The 19,238-nt window shown below is 36.5% G+C and overlaps 1 protein-coding gene and 1 long non-coding RNA gene across 10 annotated transcripts in view; one reads left to right on the top strand and one right to left on the bottom strand.

Moving 5' to 3' along the window:
• Positions 1 to 19,238, bottom strand: part of ktn1 (kinectin 1) — a 75,757-nt gene that overhangs the window by 33,312 nt on the left and 23,207 nt on the right. For 5 of the 9 annotated variants that reach the window (XR_015512463.1, NM_001309329.1, NM_200081.2 and 2 more), the window contains exons 3-18: positions 16,983 to 17,165; positions 15,880 to 16,032; positions 13,905 to 14,035; positions 13,696 to 13,809; positions 12,867 to 12,989; positions 12,004 to 12,116; positions 9,746 to 9,890; positions 9,306 to 9,381; positions 6,983 to 7,191; positions 6,829 to 6,897; positions 6,705 to 6,742; positions 2,309 to 2,399; positions 2,151 to 2,219; positions 2,038 to 2,066; positions 239 to 329; positions 24 to 92 (exon numbers count right to left, since the gene is read on the bottom strand). Coding sequence is in view for 8 of the 9 variants with exons in the window: in NM_001309329.1 (NP_001296258.1) it covers positions 24 to 92; positions 239 to 329; positions 2,038 to 2,066; positions 2,151 to 2,219; positions 2,309 to 2,399; positions 6,705 to 6,742; positions 6,829 to 6,897; positions 6,983 to 7,191; positions 9,306 to 9,381; positions 9,746 to 9,890; positions 12,004 to 12,116; positions 12,867 to 12,989; positions 13,696 to 13,809; positions 13,905 to 14,035; positions 15,880 to 16,032; positions 16,983 to 17,165 (1,703 nt within the window). In the remaining variant the exon portion in view is untranslated. The remainder of the gene's footprint in view (positions 1 to 23; positions 93 to 238; positions 330 to 2,037; positions 2,067 to 2,150; positions 2,220 to 2,308; positions 2,400 to 6,704; positions 6,743 to 6,828; positions 6,898 to 6,982; positions 7,192 to 9,305; positions 9,382 to 9,745; positions 9,891 to 12,003; positions 12,117 to 12,866; positions 12,990 to 13,695; positions 13,810 to 13,904; positions 14,036 to 15,879; positions 16,033 to 16,982; positions 17,166 to 19,238) is intronic. The other 4 variants (XM_087288655.1, XM_087288657.1, XM_087288658.1 and 1 more) reach the window with 1 other exon arrangement.
• Positions 9,379 to 13,505, top strand: LOC141378413 (uncharacterized). The gene is made up of 3 exons (XR_015513767.1): positions 9,379 to 10,371; positions 10,419 to 11,212; positions 11,310 to 13,505. It is a non-coding gene; the product is annotated as an uncharacterized LOC141378413 (long non-coding RNA).

Genomic DNA, 19,238 nt, shown 5'->3' with positions numbered 1-19,238 from the left:
ATTACATATTTGTTCTGTTCTACCTGTTCTGTTGTCTGTTTCTGTACTGCTTCCAGCTGCTGTTTCAAACCTTCACACTCATTTCTTACCACCTGTTAAAAAACCAAATAAAATCTTAAATAATACATTAAACATACTTATACAGTTCACATATATAAATATATACAAATGCATGCAGATATGTAAAAAAAATAAATAAATTAGTCGTGGTAAGGTAATATAAGGCTGTCTAGTTCACCTTTAATTCATCTTCCTTATTGGCCACCTGAATGAGGCTAGTCTCCAGCAAGTTCTCAACCGTTCTAGTCTTCTCATCTCGTTTTTGAAGACTACAGATACATAATACAACAATGGATGAATAAAAAAAGGAGATCAAGTCAATGCAAACAATAAAGGACAACATTTGAAGTGGATCAAAAACTTTAAAGTTTTCCTAAAAAATGTGTTGAATGAAAGACGCCTTTCATGTGCAGAATGAAGTCACATGCATTGCTCGAGTGTGCGTTTTTCACAGACTTCAACAGAGGAAAAATCTTGATGGTTCTGTGAGTCTCGTCTATCAAATCTGATCTTTAATTTGTGTTTTCTATTGCATTCAAGCCAGGTGATTGGCTGGGCTATTCTACAGCTTGATTTTCTTTCTCTGAAAGCATTTGAGAGTTTGCTTGGCTGTGTTTTGGATCATTGTCTTGCTGAAATGTCCACTTTGGTTTTATCCTGCTAATGTAGATGTTGGACTGAAGCAGCTAATATGAAATGTACAATGACAAAGGGCAGAGGGGTTACTGAAAAACTACTGAGAGATTTCAGCTGCTGTCTGGTCTTTCACTGCCTTTCTACACCTCCCTTTCTTCATGTGTTCAATCCTTTTTCCATGCATCATTTCATTTTATTAAGCATAACTTCATTTGTAAACTAATTAGATTTGAATTCTTTGCATATATGGATTTCTTTGGTTGTTCTCAACATCTGGTGAACATTTCAAGTCAACAGCACCTTTAAGGCTTATTTATACTTCTGCGTCAAACGCACACGTATAAGATGAATAATTAATGTGCATAATATGATAATATGAAGTCTTTTAATGAAAGTCTTATTTTTTTTTAATTTGGCTGGGGAAAAAATGTTCTTTTAATATTATTTTGAGCATTTTTAAGAACAATATTATTAGTTTTTTATTCGCTACATAAACCACTGTTGTCCAATGATTTGCCTACAGTAAATACCCTAATCTTAACCTAACTAAGCCTTGAAATGGCACTTTAATCTGAATACTAGCATCTTGCAGAATGACTAGAAAGATTATATACTTTCATCATGACAAAGACAAAACAAATCAGCTATTACTAATCAGTTATTAAAACTATTATGTTTAAAAACTTTATGAAAATGCTCTTTTCTGTGATAAACAGCACTTGGGAAATTAAAATAAATTCACAGGAGGGCTAATAATTTCAACTTCATCTCTCTCTCTCAATACAGTTGAAGTTAAAGTCAGAATTATTAGCACCCCTGAATTATTAGCCAATCTGTTTATTTTTTCCCCCAATTTCTGTTTAACGGAGAGATTTTTTTCAACACATTTCTAAACATAATAGTTTTAATAACTCATTTCTAATAACTGTATTGATGTAAATATTATTTGACTAGATATTTTTCAAGACACTTCTATTCCGCTTAGTGACATTTTAAGGCTTAACTAGGTTAATTAGGTTAACTAGGCAGGTTAGGGTAATTAGGCAAGTCATTGCATACAATGGTTGGTTCTGTAGATTATCGAAAAAAATATAGGGCCAATAATTTTGTCCCTAAAATGGTGTTTAAAAAATTAAAAACTGCTTTTACTCTAGCCAAAATAAAACAAATAAGACTTTCTCCAGAATGAAAAATTATTATCAGACATACTGTAAAAATTTCCAGAATCTGTTAAACATCATTTGGAAAATATAAAAAAAAAAGAAAAAAATTTGAAGGGGGCTAATAATAATTCTGACTTCAACTATATATATATATATATATATATATAAAAGCCCTCACCTCTGCTGAAGTTGATCCACAGATACAACCTGTGGAAAAAGAAAACACAAACCTTGTCGTGAGTTAATATTTACATTCCATGAATAACTTTAGGAAAGCAACCGAAACAGTACCTTCTCAGAAATCTGTGCCTGCAGATTCTGGAGCTCGGCCTTCAGTGTGTGGTTCTCATTGTGCATGGCCTGCAGAGGGCAGAAACAGCCATGAGTTCATTATAACATCAAGCTTCAATGTAAGTGAAGAGATCTAGAGCGATGCTGGAGACACTCGCCTGCATGTTGGTCTCCCTGCTGGCGCCGCTGCTCCTCTCGGCATTGAGGGAATCTTCTAGACTCTTCCTCTGCAGCTCTTTCTCAGCCAGGCTAAAGAGAGACGCATAAAAGATGAGGTAGAGTTGAAGTCAATATCATTAGCCCTGCTGGAAATTTCTTTTTTAAATATTTCCCAAATAATGTTTATCAGAGCAAGGAATTTTTCACAGTATTTCCTATGATATTTTTTCTTCTGGAGAAGGTTTTATTTATTTTATTTCAGCTAGAATAAATGTGTTTAATTTTTAAAAAAGCATGTTAAAGTCAATATTATTAGCCCCTTTAAGCAATATTTTATTTTGTCAGTCTACAAATCATTATACAACCATGTGCCTATTGCCCTGACTTTAAATGTCACTTTAAATGTCACTTTAAGCTGTATAGACGCGTCTTAAAAAATATCTAGTTAAATATTATGTCCTGCCATCATGGCAAAGATAAAAAAATCTGTAATAATTCTGAATTCAACTGTATAAAATAACCCTGAAACTCTGAATATTCCACTTTATAACCATTTGACTGCATTTGTTTTTCTGATGACATTTGCTTCGGTGAGCAAGAGACATTCGTAAACAAAAAAACAAAAACAAAAAAACCTCAATTGATCATTTATGGGCAGGTCAATGCAGAGTTAAATAAATATAATATTAAGTATACAAATATTTCCTCAAGTCAACAAGTGAAAGAAATGTCTTTTAAATTATGAGTAGCTTTGAAAGCAGCTTCTGCAACTGAAAGCTAATTAGCACAGGATCTGATCAACAACATTAAGCTAACATGGCGCTTCTACACTAGCGTGCAAGCACATGCTATTTCCATATTTTAGGTTAGTAAACTCGATATTTAAAGGATATATAATATACTATTGAGCATTTTAATGTGACTGTTCACTCAAAAATAAGAGCTGAGGCACCATTTTTTTATTTTCTCACCCTGGTTTTGTTGTAATGCCTTACGTGTTGCTTTCTTTTTTATATCACAAGAGAAATAATAAAAAAAAGAAGTCCTGTTCACACTTGTCTGCATAGCGACCTTCATTACGCTTCCAAAATAAATTTTTAAAAAGTATCAAAGCATGGTCTTTGCATGACACCTGCAATACATTTGGGTTATGGAGATACAACTGAACTACAAACTGAAATGCAGTGTATTATTTAACAAAAAATAAATTATTTGTCTTTGTGCAAGACACAACTTTTATTACACAACAGTTTATATGATAATAGAAATGTACTATGTACTTTTCTTGAAGGTAACATGTTTATTAGTGGATTTCTAGTCAAGAAATTGATTTTTATAAGGTTTTATTAGAAACCTAATAAAAAACAATACGGATCTTTCACTAGGAATTGAGTATACTGAGCTACACAAATGGTTTGATTGTGTGTTTTGCATGCTGCGTGGTGCTAGTTTATTCTCATTAATGTGTAAATCGAGCATAAAAAGAGTCAATGTCGAATTTTTAAACAAATAATAACTTGCATCTGCTTTCTACCAAAGTCTATCATATACAATAAGAAGTTATCTTGGAACATAGTGTGTGCCACATTGGACCTTAATATTGCCCCCTATTCACAGCCACTGGATGGACAAGATTGAACAGGACTTTATTAATTTACAAACATCCTTCTGAGTTAAGAAAAATAAAGAGACGCTTAAGGCAGTAAAATAATGCTGGGGTGAGTAAACAATGATTGGCTTCATTTTTTATTTAAAGCAATAACAGATGGGCCATAAATGATGTAATGAATGTTGCAAGGCCACTGAGTGTTATTACAACACGTTATTGCTACTACTTTACACCTTCATCCAAACTGAAATGTATTTATCTAAATTGGATATTTATTTTTTGTGTAAGGCCATCCTTACATTTCAGGTTACATTTCATCATTTAATACAATTGGTCTTTCTTCCTGTATACAGTACATATAAAATAAATGAATAACAATAATCAGCAAACTATTACAAAATCCTGACCTACAATTAAAATAATGTTAATATTATTCCTGGAGAACCCGTTTAAAAAAAAAAGTCCATTCAAACATTTTCTGAATAAAATCTTTGTCTGGTTTATTTGGAAAAAGGGTTTCTTATTTAAATGTTTTACCACAATTAATCTATGCTAAGTGGATCCCACAAAAAGTAGCTTCAAACTGTTTAAGTAAAATGTTTTTTATTGCTATTCTATTGCTGTTTGGTTGACTGCCACGCAACTGCATAACACAATAATAGTTTACGCTATGGGTTCCCGCTCTAGGCCAATTATCAAATTCCTTTTTCATTTATTTCCCTTATTCGTTTGACATAATATTAAATGAATACACAAAATAACATAATATTAAAATGTTTTGGTAACTTTACAGAATAATGGTCCATTAATTTATGTATTTCCTAACATTAAGTATGAACAATGTTTTATTAAGCATTTATTAATAATCGTTCAATCTATTAGGAATTTTAAGAAAAAGTTGTGCTTCTTCACATTAGTTAATGCACGGGAACATGAATTAATGTTATTTACCTTAAATAACTTTAAGGCTAATGAAGATATAATAACTTAATTACTAACTGTGCGTTCACACCAAAAGGCAGCGAGAGCGTCAAAGGTCGCTCTGGCCGCCCTGGCAACACACTGTCTGGATTTGGCTCCGGCAGCAAGAGCGTCAAAATTCGATACATTGATCTCGTATTTAAAGGGGCTGTTGCAGCATATCAGTTACATTTCTGCCTAAAATGTGCTTTCTAGTGTGAAATGTTGCACACTTTTTACCAAATTCATTTAACAATGGAAGATCAAGTAGCTTGTGGTGAGGCTTTGCTCCACTTAATTATCAAATATGTCCATATGTCTGAAATATCCTGAAGCAGCAATACTGTTTTGTACTGTCGCATGAGATTCCCTTTTTCGCTTTTTTAAAGATAAATACTTTAACATTAATGCACATCAGTAACTCGCCAGTAACTTATTTAATGCATGTTCCTGTAAGAAAACATTGCAAATAATTGGAAATCCGACGACCGCAATAATCAAACCCTTGGGAACTATTGTGGTCGGAACTAAAGTTTTTCAGGTCTGTGTTTTCTGGACTCCTCTCAAGCAGTGAACTTCTTCATTCTGATTGCTTGCCGCTGAACCAAATCATTACCATTAAGTTTTTTGATTTCAACTCTCCTCGACGCCCACAACGGCGAAGACGCGGCACACTGCTTCTCGCCGCTTATCGTCATTTATCGCTGCCGGCTTTCATTGAAAATGAATGACTTTTGGCTGCTTTGACACTCTTACTGTTTTTGGTGTTTTTTTTACTGCTTTTTGGTTCTTAAAACAATGTGAAGGGGAAGTGCTTTAAATTTACCCCAAAGAAATGGGACATACCAGACACTGTAAAAAGGTAATTCTTTTCCTTAAAAAGGTAGACTTTTCTGACAGGATATTAGAGTCATCGAGTGACAATTGTAAAAGTATTTTCTGAGACTATCATACAGGAGTTATTATTAGGGATTATAGATACCGAAATGTAGCTGTTTTTATTGTTTTATTTTTAAAAAGCATGATGGTAAAACACGAATCCCGCAATGAATGTGATAAAATGTGATTTTTTGTTGTAAAAATCCTTAATATTGTAAAAAATAATAATAATAATAATTTGTGTGCAGAAACGTTGCTGTTGTAGATGGTGTGTTTAGGGAAATTTTCGTACCCCTTGGTTTCTAGTAAGGTGCTAACAAATCTATTTCAAGGGATATCTGGCCCTTCTCTTTAGCATTACACCTTCAAGCTAAAAAATATTGGGACACACCTACCCCTTCACATGAATGCACAAAACAAGGGGTAGGGCTAAGGGGTAGGATTGGGATTGGGCCTAATTGTTTGTTCATTGGTAAACATTAACATTAACTAATGGACCATTCGTTTAAAAAACTTTAATAGCAAACATCAATAGATGACAATAATTTATTTTAGATTTTAAAGAGTTACAAAGATTACAGTTAAAATTTCTGTGAAGTGCTCCCTCTTCCATAATTGATAGTTTGACAGCAGTTTTACTTAATATAAAAATTGGGTTGTTTAATTAGTGTGGTTTTTTTATTATTTGTAGAAATTGGTACCAAGAACTGTGTATTTTCACTGCTAAAGAATACAGAAACTTTGGTACCGTGATAACCCTTGGTTTCAGCACTTAACACCAAACAAATTCACATTTTCAACATTTCGTGGAGCAATTCCTCTGTTACGCATGATCAGTTTGATCATTAATATCTAACCGGCAACTATATATGCAGTATGAAACAGGCCTTAGTGTTTCACACTGAAAAAAAATGCTAAAACAAGAATGCTTTGTGCTGATGACTTACAGTTTTTGGAGCTCCTCAAAATGTGATACTGTCGTAGCCTAAAAGAAAGGACAAAAATACTCAAATTAATGTCCACCAACAAACAGAGGCAAATTCACCCGCATCTACCAGCCCACACACATACCTGAGTGTTGAGTTGAGTCTGAAGATTATCAATCTGAACCTTGAGCGTTTTGTTTTCATTTAGAAGATCCTGTAAAGAGTGACATAATGTGACTATTAGCATTGATATAACTATTGAATTGGCTTCTGTAGTATATAGTGTCTAGAGGAGGCACCTGGACTTTCTCCTGCAGCTGGTCATCAGGCTGCATGGAGCGCTGCGAGGCCTCTAACAGCTGCCGAACCTGCTGTTCTAGCTGCAACACCTTCTGCTGCTCCTGATCCTTGAACATCAGCGTGTCCTTCAGGCTGCTGTGGAGACTCTGGATCTCCTTGTTCTTACTGGCCATCTCGCTCTCCGCTACCATTATCTGATTCTGCAGCTCTGGAATAGACAGTGAAAAAAAGGTTAAGCGGTGGTGCTACACTTCTGAGGGCACTTTTGCTCAATGGCTCCTGTCAATAGCGCTGTTTACATCCAAGGATGCAAACCAGATTTATGCGCAAAAATGAACAACAGCATAAAACCTTTGCGAGTAAAGTACTGTTTCGTTTAATGTGTCAAAGATTTTAAAAAATTGTCACTTCCTGATAAAACGATGATAAAGATCAAAAGAAAATTTGAATATGCTGTGGTAGGAGCAGCCACTGTGGGCCTTTATATAATAAATAAATTACTTGTTAAGTCGAAACAAAACAAATCAAACGTACTGTGGCTTTTGTTTGTACTGTTTTGTTGTATTTAGTGTTCCAATGAGCTTATGAACAGATGGCTCATGAAGTCAATGCATAGCAACATAAAAAAAAAAATCTGCATCTCCCGTTTTCAAAATAAAAGTCCCATATATAGTCATTTTAATATAAACTCAGATAAACTTAAAAAAAAATATATAAATTTGTCTCACTAAAGAATGTTGTAGCATATCAACCGTAGCCTGGAGCATGCATATTAATGATCCCAGAGCAACATTCTAGTATCAGTCTATGTTTTGACTGATGATTTCTTGATGATACAGCTGCCCGTCAGGTCCGGATGAGTAAAACGTGACCTAAAGTACATACAAATCTTGAGGGTGTGCTCCGTGAATCACGCAACAGTCTGTTTTGTGTTCTGATAACACTATTTTTCATCGGGGTTTTGCACTTACAGAATTTCAGAATTCCAAATTTATGAGGAAACAATGGTGTCTGGAGCTTATGATCAAAGTCCCTTTAGGGCAAGACATTTTGCATCTTTAAAACACCTCTTTTCAGTGTGCTCGGGCATTCTGTCTGAATGGGTAATCATCAAATTCTCCAAAACTGTTTGCCAAGCTAATGATTATATTACATACTTGAAATCACCAATAAAAGTAAGCAAAATCTGTCTCAGTTTAGTGTCTAAACCGAATGTGAATCAAACTAAATCTGCATTTATTCAGGGTGCCCAAGCTAATGCGCCCTCGAAAGGAACAAGTTCACAACATCAACCTCATTTATGGCCATTCTACATCATCACCCTCTGAATAATGCTTCACCTGATCGTGCTGCTCTTCTGAAGTAATTCACAACTTGGTCTTGATGGTGAATCTCCTCCAGAGATAATAGTAATTCTTTGTTTACAAGTTTGTGGGCGTTTGAGTAGTTGCTGCTGTTAAGTGATGTGCGTTTGTCAGGACAAACTGTTCGTCATTTTGGTTTCATATAGATTACAAAACCAAAAAAACTTTTATTTTCAAGTGCACTAGGTTCCTTTAAAAGTACAGATTACAAGCTTTATATGGATATATGTCTTATGTCTGTGAAGCAAGTATTCGCTGAGATTCCAGTGTTTGTTGCCCACCAAACTGTTGTAAAACCACACGTCTGCTCCTAGCTGGAGAAACGACAGTCTATAGTGATTGGCTCTTGTACTAGAAAGCGGGGCTTCATTCGACATATTGACGTTACACTTTTCCCCATTCAAAACTATACCAGTGACATGTCTTGTGTATTCTATAGTTTTTGTCATGGTGTGGCAATTTTCACATAGCGATCTCTCATTATTTGACTAAGCCTAGGTATCTTCTTCTTTATAAAGGCGCCCTTAAAGTCGCAATATTTATGATTGTAAGATAATATTCAACAACTAACACTAAAGTGTTATATAAATTGCTGACTTGAAGTCCAATAAAATAAGCAATTTAATCGGTTACAGTTTTATAAAAAACATCAACCATGTTTCAATATGTAGTGTGTTGTATTATATTATTCCATAAAGATTATTATTTGGAATGCCACAGATTAAGATTTGGTTTTATTCAAAACCGCAATTTGCACTGCTCCAAGCAATTTGCATTGGTTTTTATGAAAATTATCTGGCTGGGTCTGTTATTTTAATGGCTCAATGTCAGTAGTTCATCGACAGAACTTTCCACACTCATCTGCACTTTTACGGGGATTACATTCATCTGCTAATTTTACCCTGTTCAAAAAATCTGTTCCAAGATATCTAAAAAAAAGTATTTCTACCGTGTTTACCTGATTGAATCTTCTCTCTCTCTGCATTTACACTGTGCAAATAGTTCTGCAGATCTTCCCAACGATGTTTGGCATCCTGCGGTAAAAGACAGACCTCTTTTAGTGTTGGGAATAATAAATAACAGTAGTGAAAACTAAAACAGATGAGTTCAGCTGTTTTCAAGAGCCCCTTATACTGCAAAAACCTAATGTTTTCAGCCACTAGTGGCATAGGGGAAATAAAAATGAATCCTTGTAAATGAAAATACTAATCAATTGCCAAACTTGTCTGAATGCTTGGCACAGCTTGTGACTATTTGACGTAGTTTAATATATAGTGCAAGTACATTATAAAACACCGCTAATTTATGGTGTAATGTCTCATGTGGTGTACTGACAGCAGGAGTCAGATCAAAAGTGTTTATTGTGCAGTGGTTTTATGGGTGTTATGTGAAGTGCACCTCCAGCTGGGACACATTCTGCTTGTAGTTCACTTCTAGACCCTTCCGCTGCAACTCTTCCTGCTGAAGCTTGTTTTTGGTCTCTGCTAGCTCTTTCATGAGGCTGTTGTATTCCGAACGAAGTTTATTCAGCTCAGATGACTGCCTGAAAACACAATAATAATCAAATGACAACTAAACTCGACATTTGAACTTTCTGAAGATGCCACATCATCGTAAAATATCATTCATTTTTCTTGATATTCCTTAATAACACAATGTAACTTGTGAAGTTTTTTTTTTTTCAGAAGGACTCTCATTGGTTCTTTTTTCCCTTAATTCTCATAATTCTTGTAAAATCTGTCATTATTTTTGCATTCTGTGTCTGAGCCAAAGAAATAGATATAATTTAATTTTTTACCGTATTATCTGAGCAGCAACTTTCATTTTTGAAAGTTGATGATGTGAATAAAATAGTGAATCGTGAATAAAATATGTTTAAAATATTTTTGGATTGGGAGATAGAGGTGGATGGATTAAGAGGGAGGGATGGATTGGATTGGGATTGATTGTATCGGAATAGATTTGATTGGGATAAATTGGATTGGGATGGATGGATCGGGAGGGAATGGACAGGTGGATTGGGAGTGGATGAATGGATGGATTGGGAGGGGATGGATGAATGGATTGGAAGGGATTGATGGATGAATGGATTGGGAGGGAGGGATGGATGGATGGATTGGGAGGGGATAGACGGATTGATTGGGAGCGGAGGGACGGATTGATTGTGAGGGGAAGGACGGATTGATTAATGGATGGATTAGGGGGGGATGAATGGATTGGATTGTAAGGGTATGGATAGACTGGGAGTGCATGGATGGATTGGGAGGGGATGGATGGATGGATTGACAGGGGACGGATGGATGGATTGGCAGGAGATGGACAGATGGATTGGCAGGGGACTGACGGATAGATTAGAAGGGGACTGATGGATGGATTGGAAGGGGACAGACGGATGGATTGCATTGTGAGGGGATGGATGGATGGATGGATTGTATTGGAAGGGTTTGGATTGGGGGTGACAGACGGATGGATTGGGAGGGGATGAGTGAATGGATTGGGATGAAAGGGATGGATTGGATTGGGAGGCGATGGACTGGGAAGGCATGGATAGATTGGAAGGGTATAAATGGATGAATTTTAAGGGGATGGACGAATGGATTTGGATGGGATGGACGGTTGGATTGGGAGGGTATAATAATTAGTTGCATTTATATAGCGCTTTTCTGAACACTCAAAGCACTTTACACAATTCGAGGGGAATCTCCACATTCACCACCAGTGTGCCGCATCCACCTGAATGATGCGATGGCAGCCAAATTGCACCGGACCGCACACCACACACTAGCTGATTGGTGGAGAGGACACAGAGTGATGAAGCCAATTGTGATATAGGGATGGTTAGGAGGCCATGATAGACAGAGGCAAGTGGGAAAATTTGGCCGATTTGGCAGATTTTTAATGACCACAGAGAGTCAGGACCTCGGTTTATCATCACATCCGAAAGACAGCGCTCACGGAGCAGTATAGATTCCCCATCAATATACTGCTGTGTTAGGACCAACACAGATCGCAGGTTGAGTGCCCCTGCTGGCACTCAATGGATGGATGGATGGATGGATGGATGGATGGATGAATGGATGGATGAATGAATGGATTGGGAGAGAGTGGGAGGGAGTGGATTGGGAGGGATTGATTGGATTAGTTTGGAAGGGAGGGACAGATTGATTTTATGAGAGGATGGATGGATTGGGGGGAGATGGATGGATGGGGAAGGGATGGACGAATGGATTGAGAGGGGATGGACGAATGGATTGAGAGGGGATGGACGAATGGATTGAGAGGGGATGGATGGATGGATTGGGAGGGGACGGACATATGGATTGGATTGGGAGGGATAGACTGGAAGAGAGTGGGAGGGAGTGGATTGGGATGGAGGGATGTATTGGAATGGGAGGGAGGAAGGGGGGATGGATGGATTAATATGGGAGGGGCAAGGAACTGGATTGAATTGGGAGTGAGTGGATTGGCATGGATTGAATTGGGAGGGAGGAATGGATTGGGAGGGAAGGAATGGATTGGGAAGTATGGATGGATTGGTTTGGGAGAACAGACAGACAGATAAAGCTAGGCATCTAATTGAAGGTGGTTTTCGTGTAAAAAAAATAATAACTTTACTAACACTACAACTGGACCAAAAGAGACCTGGCGGGACTCACTTAGTCTCCATCTGATTGGTGGTAGAGCATCTCTCCACTGCATCTCTCAGAATACCATTTTCCTGCTGCAGTCGAGCGATCTGACCATCCAGCTGTTCTCTTATCTGCTGAAACTGCAGAGAAAAAAGCTCAATTGTCATTGAATGAACTTAAACATAACCATACTACATACACATTGCCTTCTAATGTGCTTTCAAAAGACCATTGTGTCCAGCTAGCTTCACTCTTCAGGAATCAGACAGGAGAATAACAAAAATTCGGTACTAAAGATGCATCGAAATTAAACTTTTGGGCCAAAACGAGAAAATTCTGAATGCCAAAAACCCAAAACCACTCCTACAAAAATGTTTTGTATTAATTTTAGATTATTTTATTAAATAATATACTGCATGTATGACTTTTTAAATTGAACCCATTAGCTTAGATTATACTGATTAAAAAAAAAAAAAACGTCAATAAAATAAGCACATTTTATTGTCAATGATTACTCAAGAGGGATCATTTTACCAGCAATGCCATGACAGCACAGTAGCATTATTGCAAGCAGCAGGAATAATTATTACATAGAAAGTTCTTGTCTATGTGTTATTTGGGCAAACTTTGCTTTTTCAGTAAGGCACTTGGGAGCAGCATAACATTTTTTTGGCTCATACTGTCGTCTAAAACCCGAAAATGCCATTTTTGTCTAATTTTTCGATTGCTGAAAATTCAGTTCATCCCTGATTGGCACAATATGATATGCTGTTTTGAAAACAGAAATAATTTTGCGCTGTCCTATATAGCACCATGAAGCTCAGTGGAAAACAAGCTATAATCTGCCTATAGTCTGCTTGACCACTTTATTGGTCAATGAGACTGATTACCTTAATCTGCATCTCCTGGTAGCTCTGAGCTTTAGCCTGCATGATGTCCTTATCTCTGGCAACACGATGTTCATGCAGCACAGACTCCACGCGGCCCGTCTTCTGCTTCTCAGCCTGCAGCTCCTGAAATCCCATTCAGTAAATTAGTATCAAATAAAGCTCACACAGCTCAATTTATATGGTATCGATTTTCGATCACAACTACAGTGTTTATGTGGCACTTTGCAAAAAAAGGGCTTCAAATTAATAATGCATTTTAAGAGATTTAAGCATTTTAACCCTTTCAACAGTTAGTGTTATAAAGAATAGTACTTAAAATAGTTCATTATCAATGTCAGAATTGTTCATTCACAGCATTTTCTCATAATTACGCAATTAAATTTTATATGCACAGGTTTATATGAAGTCTAATTTAGTTTTGGTAACTTACCTAACTGAGGTCTTTACAACCCTGCTTTGTGTTATTTGGTTATTTGCTAGTAACAAAAACAACAAACCTAAATGTAAGCAATAAATAGTGAAAAATTTTTCCTCCAAGAGTCCAATGTTCTAAATTTCTCATTGTACAAAATGTTTCTTGCACAGACCGATTTTGACACTGACTTGAGTTGTATGAATCACCGAAGACGACATAATTAGCTTCATATCTTCTATAATGCTCTACTTAAAAAGAAAGTCTTCTATATCTTGGATGGCCTGAGCTTGAGTAAATTAACAGCAAATAGTCTTTTATGGGGGTGAAGAACACCTTAAATCTTAAATTGTACCCCTTTCAAGGAAACATATCTAAATTCACATCAGGAAACTTGTATGGAGGTAAATTACTAACCTGGCTTAACTGTTTGACTTTGCCCTTGGCGATGGACGCCTCCTCCTGTAATGTGTTCAGGAGACGATCTTTCTCTGCCAGCTGCTGGGGGGTAGGCTCAAATTTAGCCGTAGACTAAGAAACAAAAGCAGTGGAAAAATCAACTCAAACTTTCACTTTTACTTCAAAAATGCATAACAAAATAATAAAAGTGAACTCTATCCTATTACCTTATACCAGTTGTCCAGAGCATTGGGACTCTTTTCTCGAAGCAGTGAAACAAGACTGACCACATCTGAATCTGACAGCACGAGTCCACCAATACTGGCCAGAAGCTCCTTAAGTTTCACCTCAGAGTTCTCTGTGGGAAAATAAACAGAACACAAATCAAGAAAAAAAATTCACACTTTCAAAACCATTAATGGGCAATACTTTATGAAGATCATAAGTTTTGTCTAATAATAATACCTCTTTAGGCCAAATCTAAGATAGGATGACATACATACCATTATGCATTGAGGTAAGTTCAATGGCTTAGTGAAAATTTTCTTTGAAGACAGTGAAGAGAAGAAGACTTTTATCATTTATTATAAATGTAGACCTGCGTTTAACTCTAACTTTAATTTTGCGAATCAGTGTGCAAAGCTAAACAGGCAACGATGGAGAAGGCAAATTGATCCTTAGCAGAGATCGAGTTAAGCCATAATATTACATAATAAAGAGGCATCTGCCATTTTGACAGACTGGCTTTAATATAAACGGTTTAGAATAACAAAAATGTTTAATTTACAGGTCACTGTATTTTAATGACACAATAACCTTTTATATTTATTCTCAGTTCATGTCCCCTTAAACTAATTTAAGTCTACATTTTCCAAATATTAATGTCAATGTTTTTATAGGCGAGTCTAGAATTGCAAGTACATTTTGCATCTCCAAAAATAAATTTCTATTACTTTTCAAAAACAAAAACTTTAAATGAAATATCTACATTACTATTCTACTAATCTACTGAGTTATACCTAAAAAACAATGTTTGAATGGATATGTAGCAGGGACGCGGTCAAGGGAGGCAGGTGAGGCACTGTCATCATCCTTACCTGCCATCATAAGATGTATACTAATGATAATATAAATATTTGTTGACTGATCTGTGCTACAAATGCAATTTCTGTATGATTCAAATAATTTCAAGCCTTCTAATAATCAAAATCGCTCTATTTTTGCGCATTACCTGTTAAATTACAGTGTAGAAAGCGAGCTGAAACAGCATTGAGCTGTGCCTCACGTTAGATTGTGCAATCACTTGCAAACTGGCTTGGCTTTTGCATACTCAGTGTTTGCTACCAATGTAATGCTTTATTAAAATGTTTTATACATTGTAGACATTTTTATTATATGTCCTCACTTTCCATATAATGGGTAATGTATTTTACTTATGTCTATAACTTATTTAGTGTTAGAATCTGACAAAGTCGCACTGAAAAGACATGAGGTAAGGCAGGAAGTAGCTCTGCCGCAATGAAGAGGGCGCACCTGAGCGCACTGTTATTCTTGTTCAGTGATTGCTCTTCTTCTACGCAGTAGAGTTCAATAGGAGTCTGTTATTTTTGTTTTGCTCTGACTAACTGCAAAAATCGGAGATATCAGATCAAAAATCAGACTTTTAATCAAAATGTAAATAAATAAAAGACGACCAGTGCCTGGGCTAAAGGACTTGTCTCAAAGGATGCAAAAATAATCTCTTTTTAATCATTTTGTGTGTTTATTCAACTAAGTTATATAAACGATTGAATGAAACATTTATTTTCTGTATAATATGTATTTGCGGTTTTAAAAATATTATTTGTGCAATGTTTAGGACACGTTTACACCAATAGTAGATCAATTATTGTCAACTCCATTTTTGTGATACTTCATTAAATTTCTCATTCACTTCTTAAAAACAACATGATGAATGTTGTGCTATCAGGTTTGAGGTTAGCATCGTGAGATTAGAGTTAGCATCTAAATTTAAACAACAATTAGTAACAAAATCAAATGTTCTCTATAACATTTAAGCATATTTGAGTTATTTTTGCATTATTAATGGAATGTTTAATGTTTTATCATTCCAGTTTAAGGACAATGAATGAAAAATGCTTAGAATGCTCAAGCACATCAAGAATGAGTCATATGTAAAGGCTACTCTATGCTGCCATGTACCTTTATTGGTTTCACTCTTCTGTTTCTTGCCATGCTTGGCAGGCGCTGGAACAGGAGGCGGAGTGTCATTGTTTTGGTTGTTCTGGTGGTTTGTTGGTGCGGCGGAGCCTATCTGAATGACCAGAGCAGAGGACTGAACATGAGCCTCATCCACTGCAACAAAAACAACCACAAGAATTATTTAAGATTAGAATCATGTCATCACTATGTTTTGCCTAACAAACATAACTTTAATTCTTCTGTGAAACACAAAAGAAGATGAGTAAGAATATTTACCTCTGTACAAAATACTTTTGTTTCAAAAAAACAAAAACACTCAACCACTTGGCCGCAAATCGGTACTGGTCCATGGATCAATTGGTAACGGACCGCACAAGAAATCATTAATTATTTCTGTTTTATTTATTATCTGAACAATCTTTTATTTTGAAAACAAAATTATTTTGAAAAATGACCATATTCTCTCACATACATCTTGATCACTTGAGCACCCAAAATTAACTCACAAGCACCAAAATGAGTAAGAAACAGACGTCCTTGGAAAGTTTCTTTAATAAGGCAAAAAGGTCTAGTGAAGGACCAGCGAACAGCCCAGGATTAGATCCGCAACCCATTTGCTAACAAATCAGGTGAATTCTTATAGCTGAGCAAGAAGATCAACTGATATAGGGGCAGTTGGCATATTGAATCTTATATAGAGTTTGCACATATTTGTTATTTCCAATGGAAGTGCCTGGCTTCCAGACGCAAAAATTGAATGAATACCGGAAGCACACTGCGAGTCACAAGACAAGGAGCGATCAGTTTCATCTTGTATGGAACATACACATTTCATATGCAAATACATGGATGACAAACCAGACAAAAAACCAGTATTGATAACTCGAGGCTATTTTCAGTGAATTCAGAGATAACAAATATGGCCAAATACTGGAGGATCTGGCATATTTACACATCCTAATAAATGTAGACAGTATAGGAAAGCTCGATAATAACACATAGCTGCTCAGGTATTGACATAATACTTTTTGTTTTATGTTCATAGTGTTGATGGAACTAAGATTCTGACCCCATTTATTTGTCTGATGATGGTTTATTCTTACCTGTGACAGCAGCTTCCACCTTCTGCTTCTTCTTCCGACGGCCACTGCTGCTAGAGGCAGTTGGTGGAGCCGCGGTGGAAACAGGGGCGGCTCCATCTTGTGTCTTCACCTCTGTGATTACAGGCTCTTCCTTCTTCACCACAGGAGGTGACGGATCAGGCTTGACCTCGGGTGCATGCTCTTCTGAGGAAAAAGAGGGCCAGAAATCTTCAGAGAACTCTGCTGCTAGTGTGTTTATTGAGGTAATGAAGGAGGCTGTTAGGGTGTTGTAAAGCAGATGCTAAAATGTACCGAATGGTTGCTCCCAACTTAAGGAAGATAAAATATTTTACTGAAACAGGAAAACTTATTTTTCACTTGACTTTTTCTAATGAGTCTGAAGACATCGATTGGCTGATTCTGGCAGATTTAATTAAGATTGAAGTCAATGTAGGTCAATTGCCCTCTGGGAATAGGGTTGGACACCCCTGCAACCCATATCCTACTTTCACACCAACATTAACCAGATGCTAGTTCAGAGCCAGTGCTATTGTCGGTTCAGAACTGGTTCATGAGCCATTATGTCAGAACTGATTTGCTTTCCAGAGAATCAAGAGCCAACGTAGAGCCAGTTCCGACATCACTGAATGTGTCTCATCTTTCCCAGCGACAAGAACTTACAAGCATCAAATACAAACACGACATCAATGATGCATTATTATTAAAGTTAATAACTATGCTAACCTCTATCAGCATCCAAACATCAAAATCAACTTATGTTCATGCTACATGCTTAGGAATCAGAGTTTGAAAAGTAAGAGAATTATGAGCAATAAAAACATGTTCATGCAGTGTGCTGTAACTTGTACAGACAGAGAACAGGAGAATGATGTGTATCTGCAGTAGTGTTGTCACGATACTGGAATTTCAGTATTAATCGATACTGACATTTTACAAACTTCCATTTCCTGCTAACATTTGGGAGCTGTTAAGCACGTACTTAAACACAGATGTGTCAACAGAAATGACGGTAATTGGGAGAGAAGATAATCAGTTCACTGATCTTCACAAATCTTAAAGCCGCAAATATCAAGCTCATAGACAAACCAGTTATGACGGCTTTAAAACATTACACCGTTCCTGTATCTGTGATTGAACTCAGTAAACAGCAGTGAAATGTGGTGAACTGCCAATCACAGTCATTTCTGGTGAGCACAAGGGAAAATCAGCGCTGTTTAAGAACATACTCAACAGTGCTTAAAGTGGAAGTGATGCAGTCAGTCAAGTTAACATTTTGTAAATTGGGTTTCACTTTAATTAAAAAATATATTAAACAAACTTGATTAATGTAACCATTTTAAAGAAAAGGCATGCTTTACTATAGCTTTTTAAAAAAGGGCGCCGCCATCTTGGAATATTGCTATGTGTGACATAACGGGATTGGTTCTGTTCCCTCAGCTGAACAGATACAGTGGAAGTAAAGGACAGAACACTGAGACTGTAAAGCCTAATTTAACCTTATGCGTAAAGTTGTGGACGCGGAGCTGCTGCAAATACAAGCATCAGATGTGTGTAATATATTTAAATCTGTTTTTCTTATTTTTTCCCCTTATAATTACAGATTATTTAATGCGCTTTGGGCCACTCTCTGTATTCTGCTGCCTGAATGGGTTTCAACTATGGATTCACCAAGATCCGGTGCTGACGTAAGGGGGTAATTTCACCTTTTACTACTACAGCTGCTCACCTCTTTTCATGTTCAAACCAAACTAAGATTAGCATGGTTTTTCACATGGCAGTTTTTTTACTTTATTTATACTTGCTGAGGGATCAAGTTGATCCACTTGAAAAAGGAATATGTGTTGACAATCAACAAAGACTTGACTTAAAGCGTGATGTTGGTTGTGCTTTAATCATTGCATTAGTCTGAATGTAAATCCCCTCGTCAGGCAGCACTGGAGCAGCATGAGAGAGAGTAGACCAAAGCGCATCAAACGAAAGGTATTAAAATAAGAAAAAAAGAAAACGTAAAATTATTTTTGTTTATATTGGACACAACTTTGATGCTTGTATTTGCAGCAGCTCTGTTAAGCATATCCACAACTTCATGCATTAGGTAAAATTAGGCTTTTCAGTCTCTGTGTTCAGCCCATTATTTACACTATCTGTTCAGCTGAGGCAACGGAATCAAAACCATGACGTCATATGTGGAATATCCAAGATGGCTGCCCCCTTGCGCTAAAAGCTATAGTAAAAGATGCTGTTTTCTTCAAAATG

This window comes from Danio rerio, chromosome 17 (assembly GCF_052040795.2).
Source record: "Danio rerio strain M-AB ecotype USA chromosome 17, GRCz13ab, whole genome shotgun sequence".
Taxonomy (NCBI): domain Eukaryota; kingdom Metazoa; phylum Chordata; class Actinopteri; order Cypriniformes; family Danionidae; genus Danio; species Danio rerio.
This window is presented reverse-complemented; position numbering and strand designations above follow the sequence as displayed.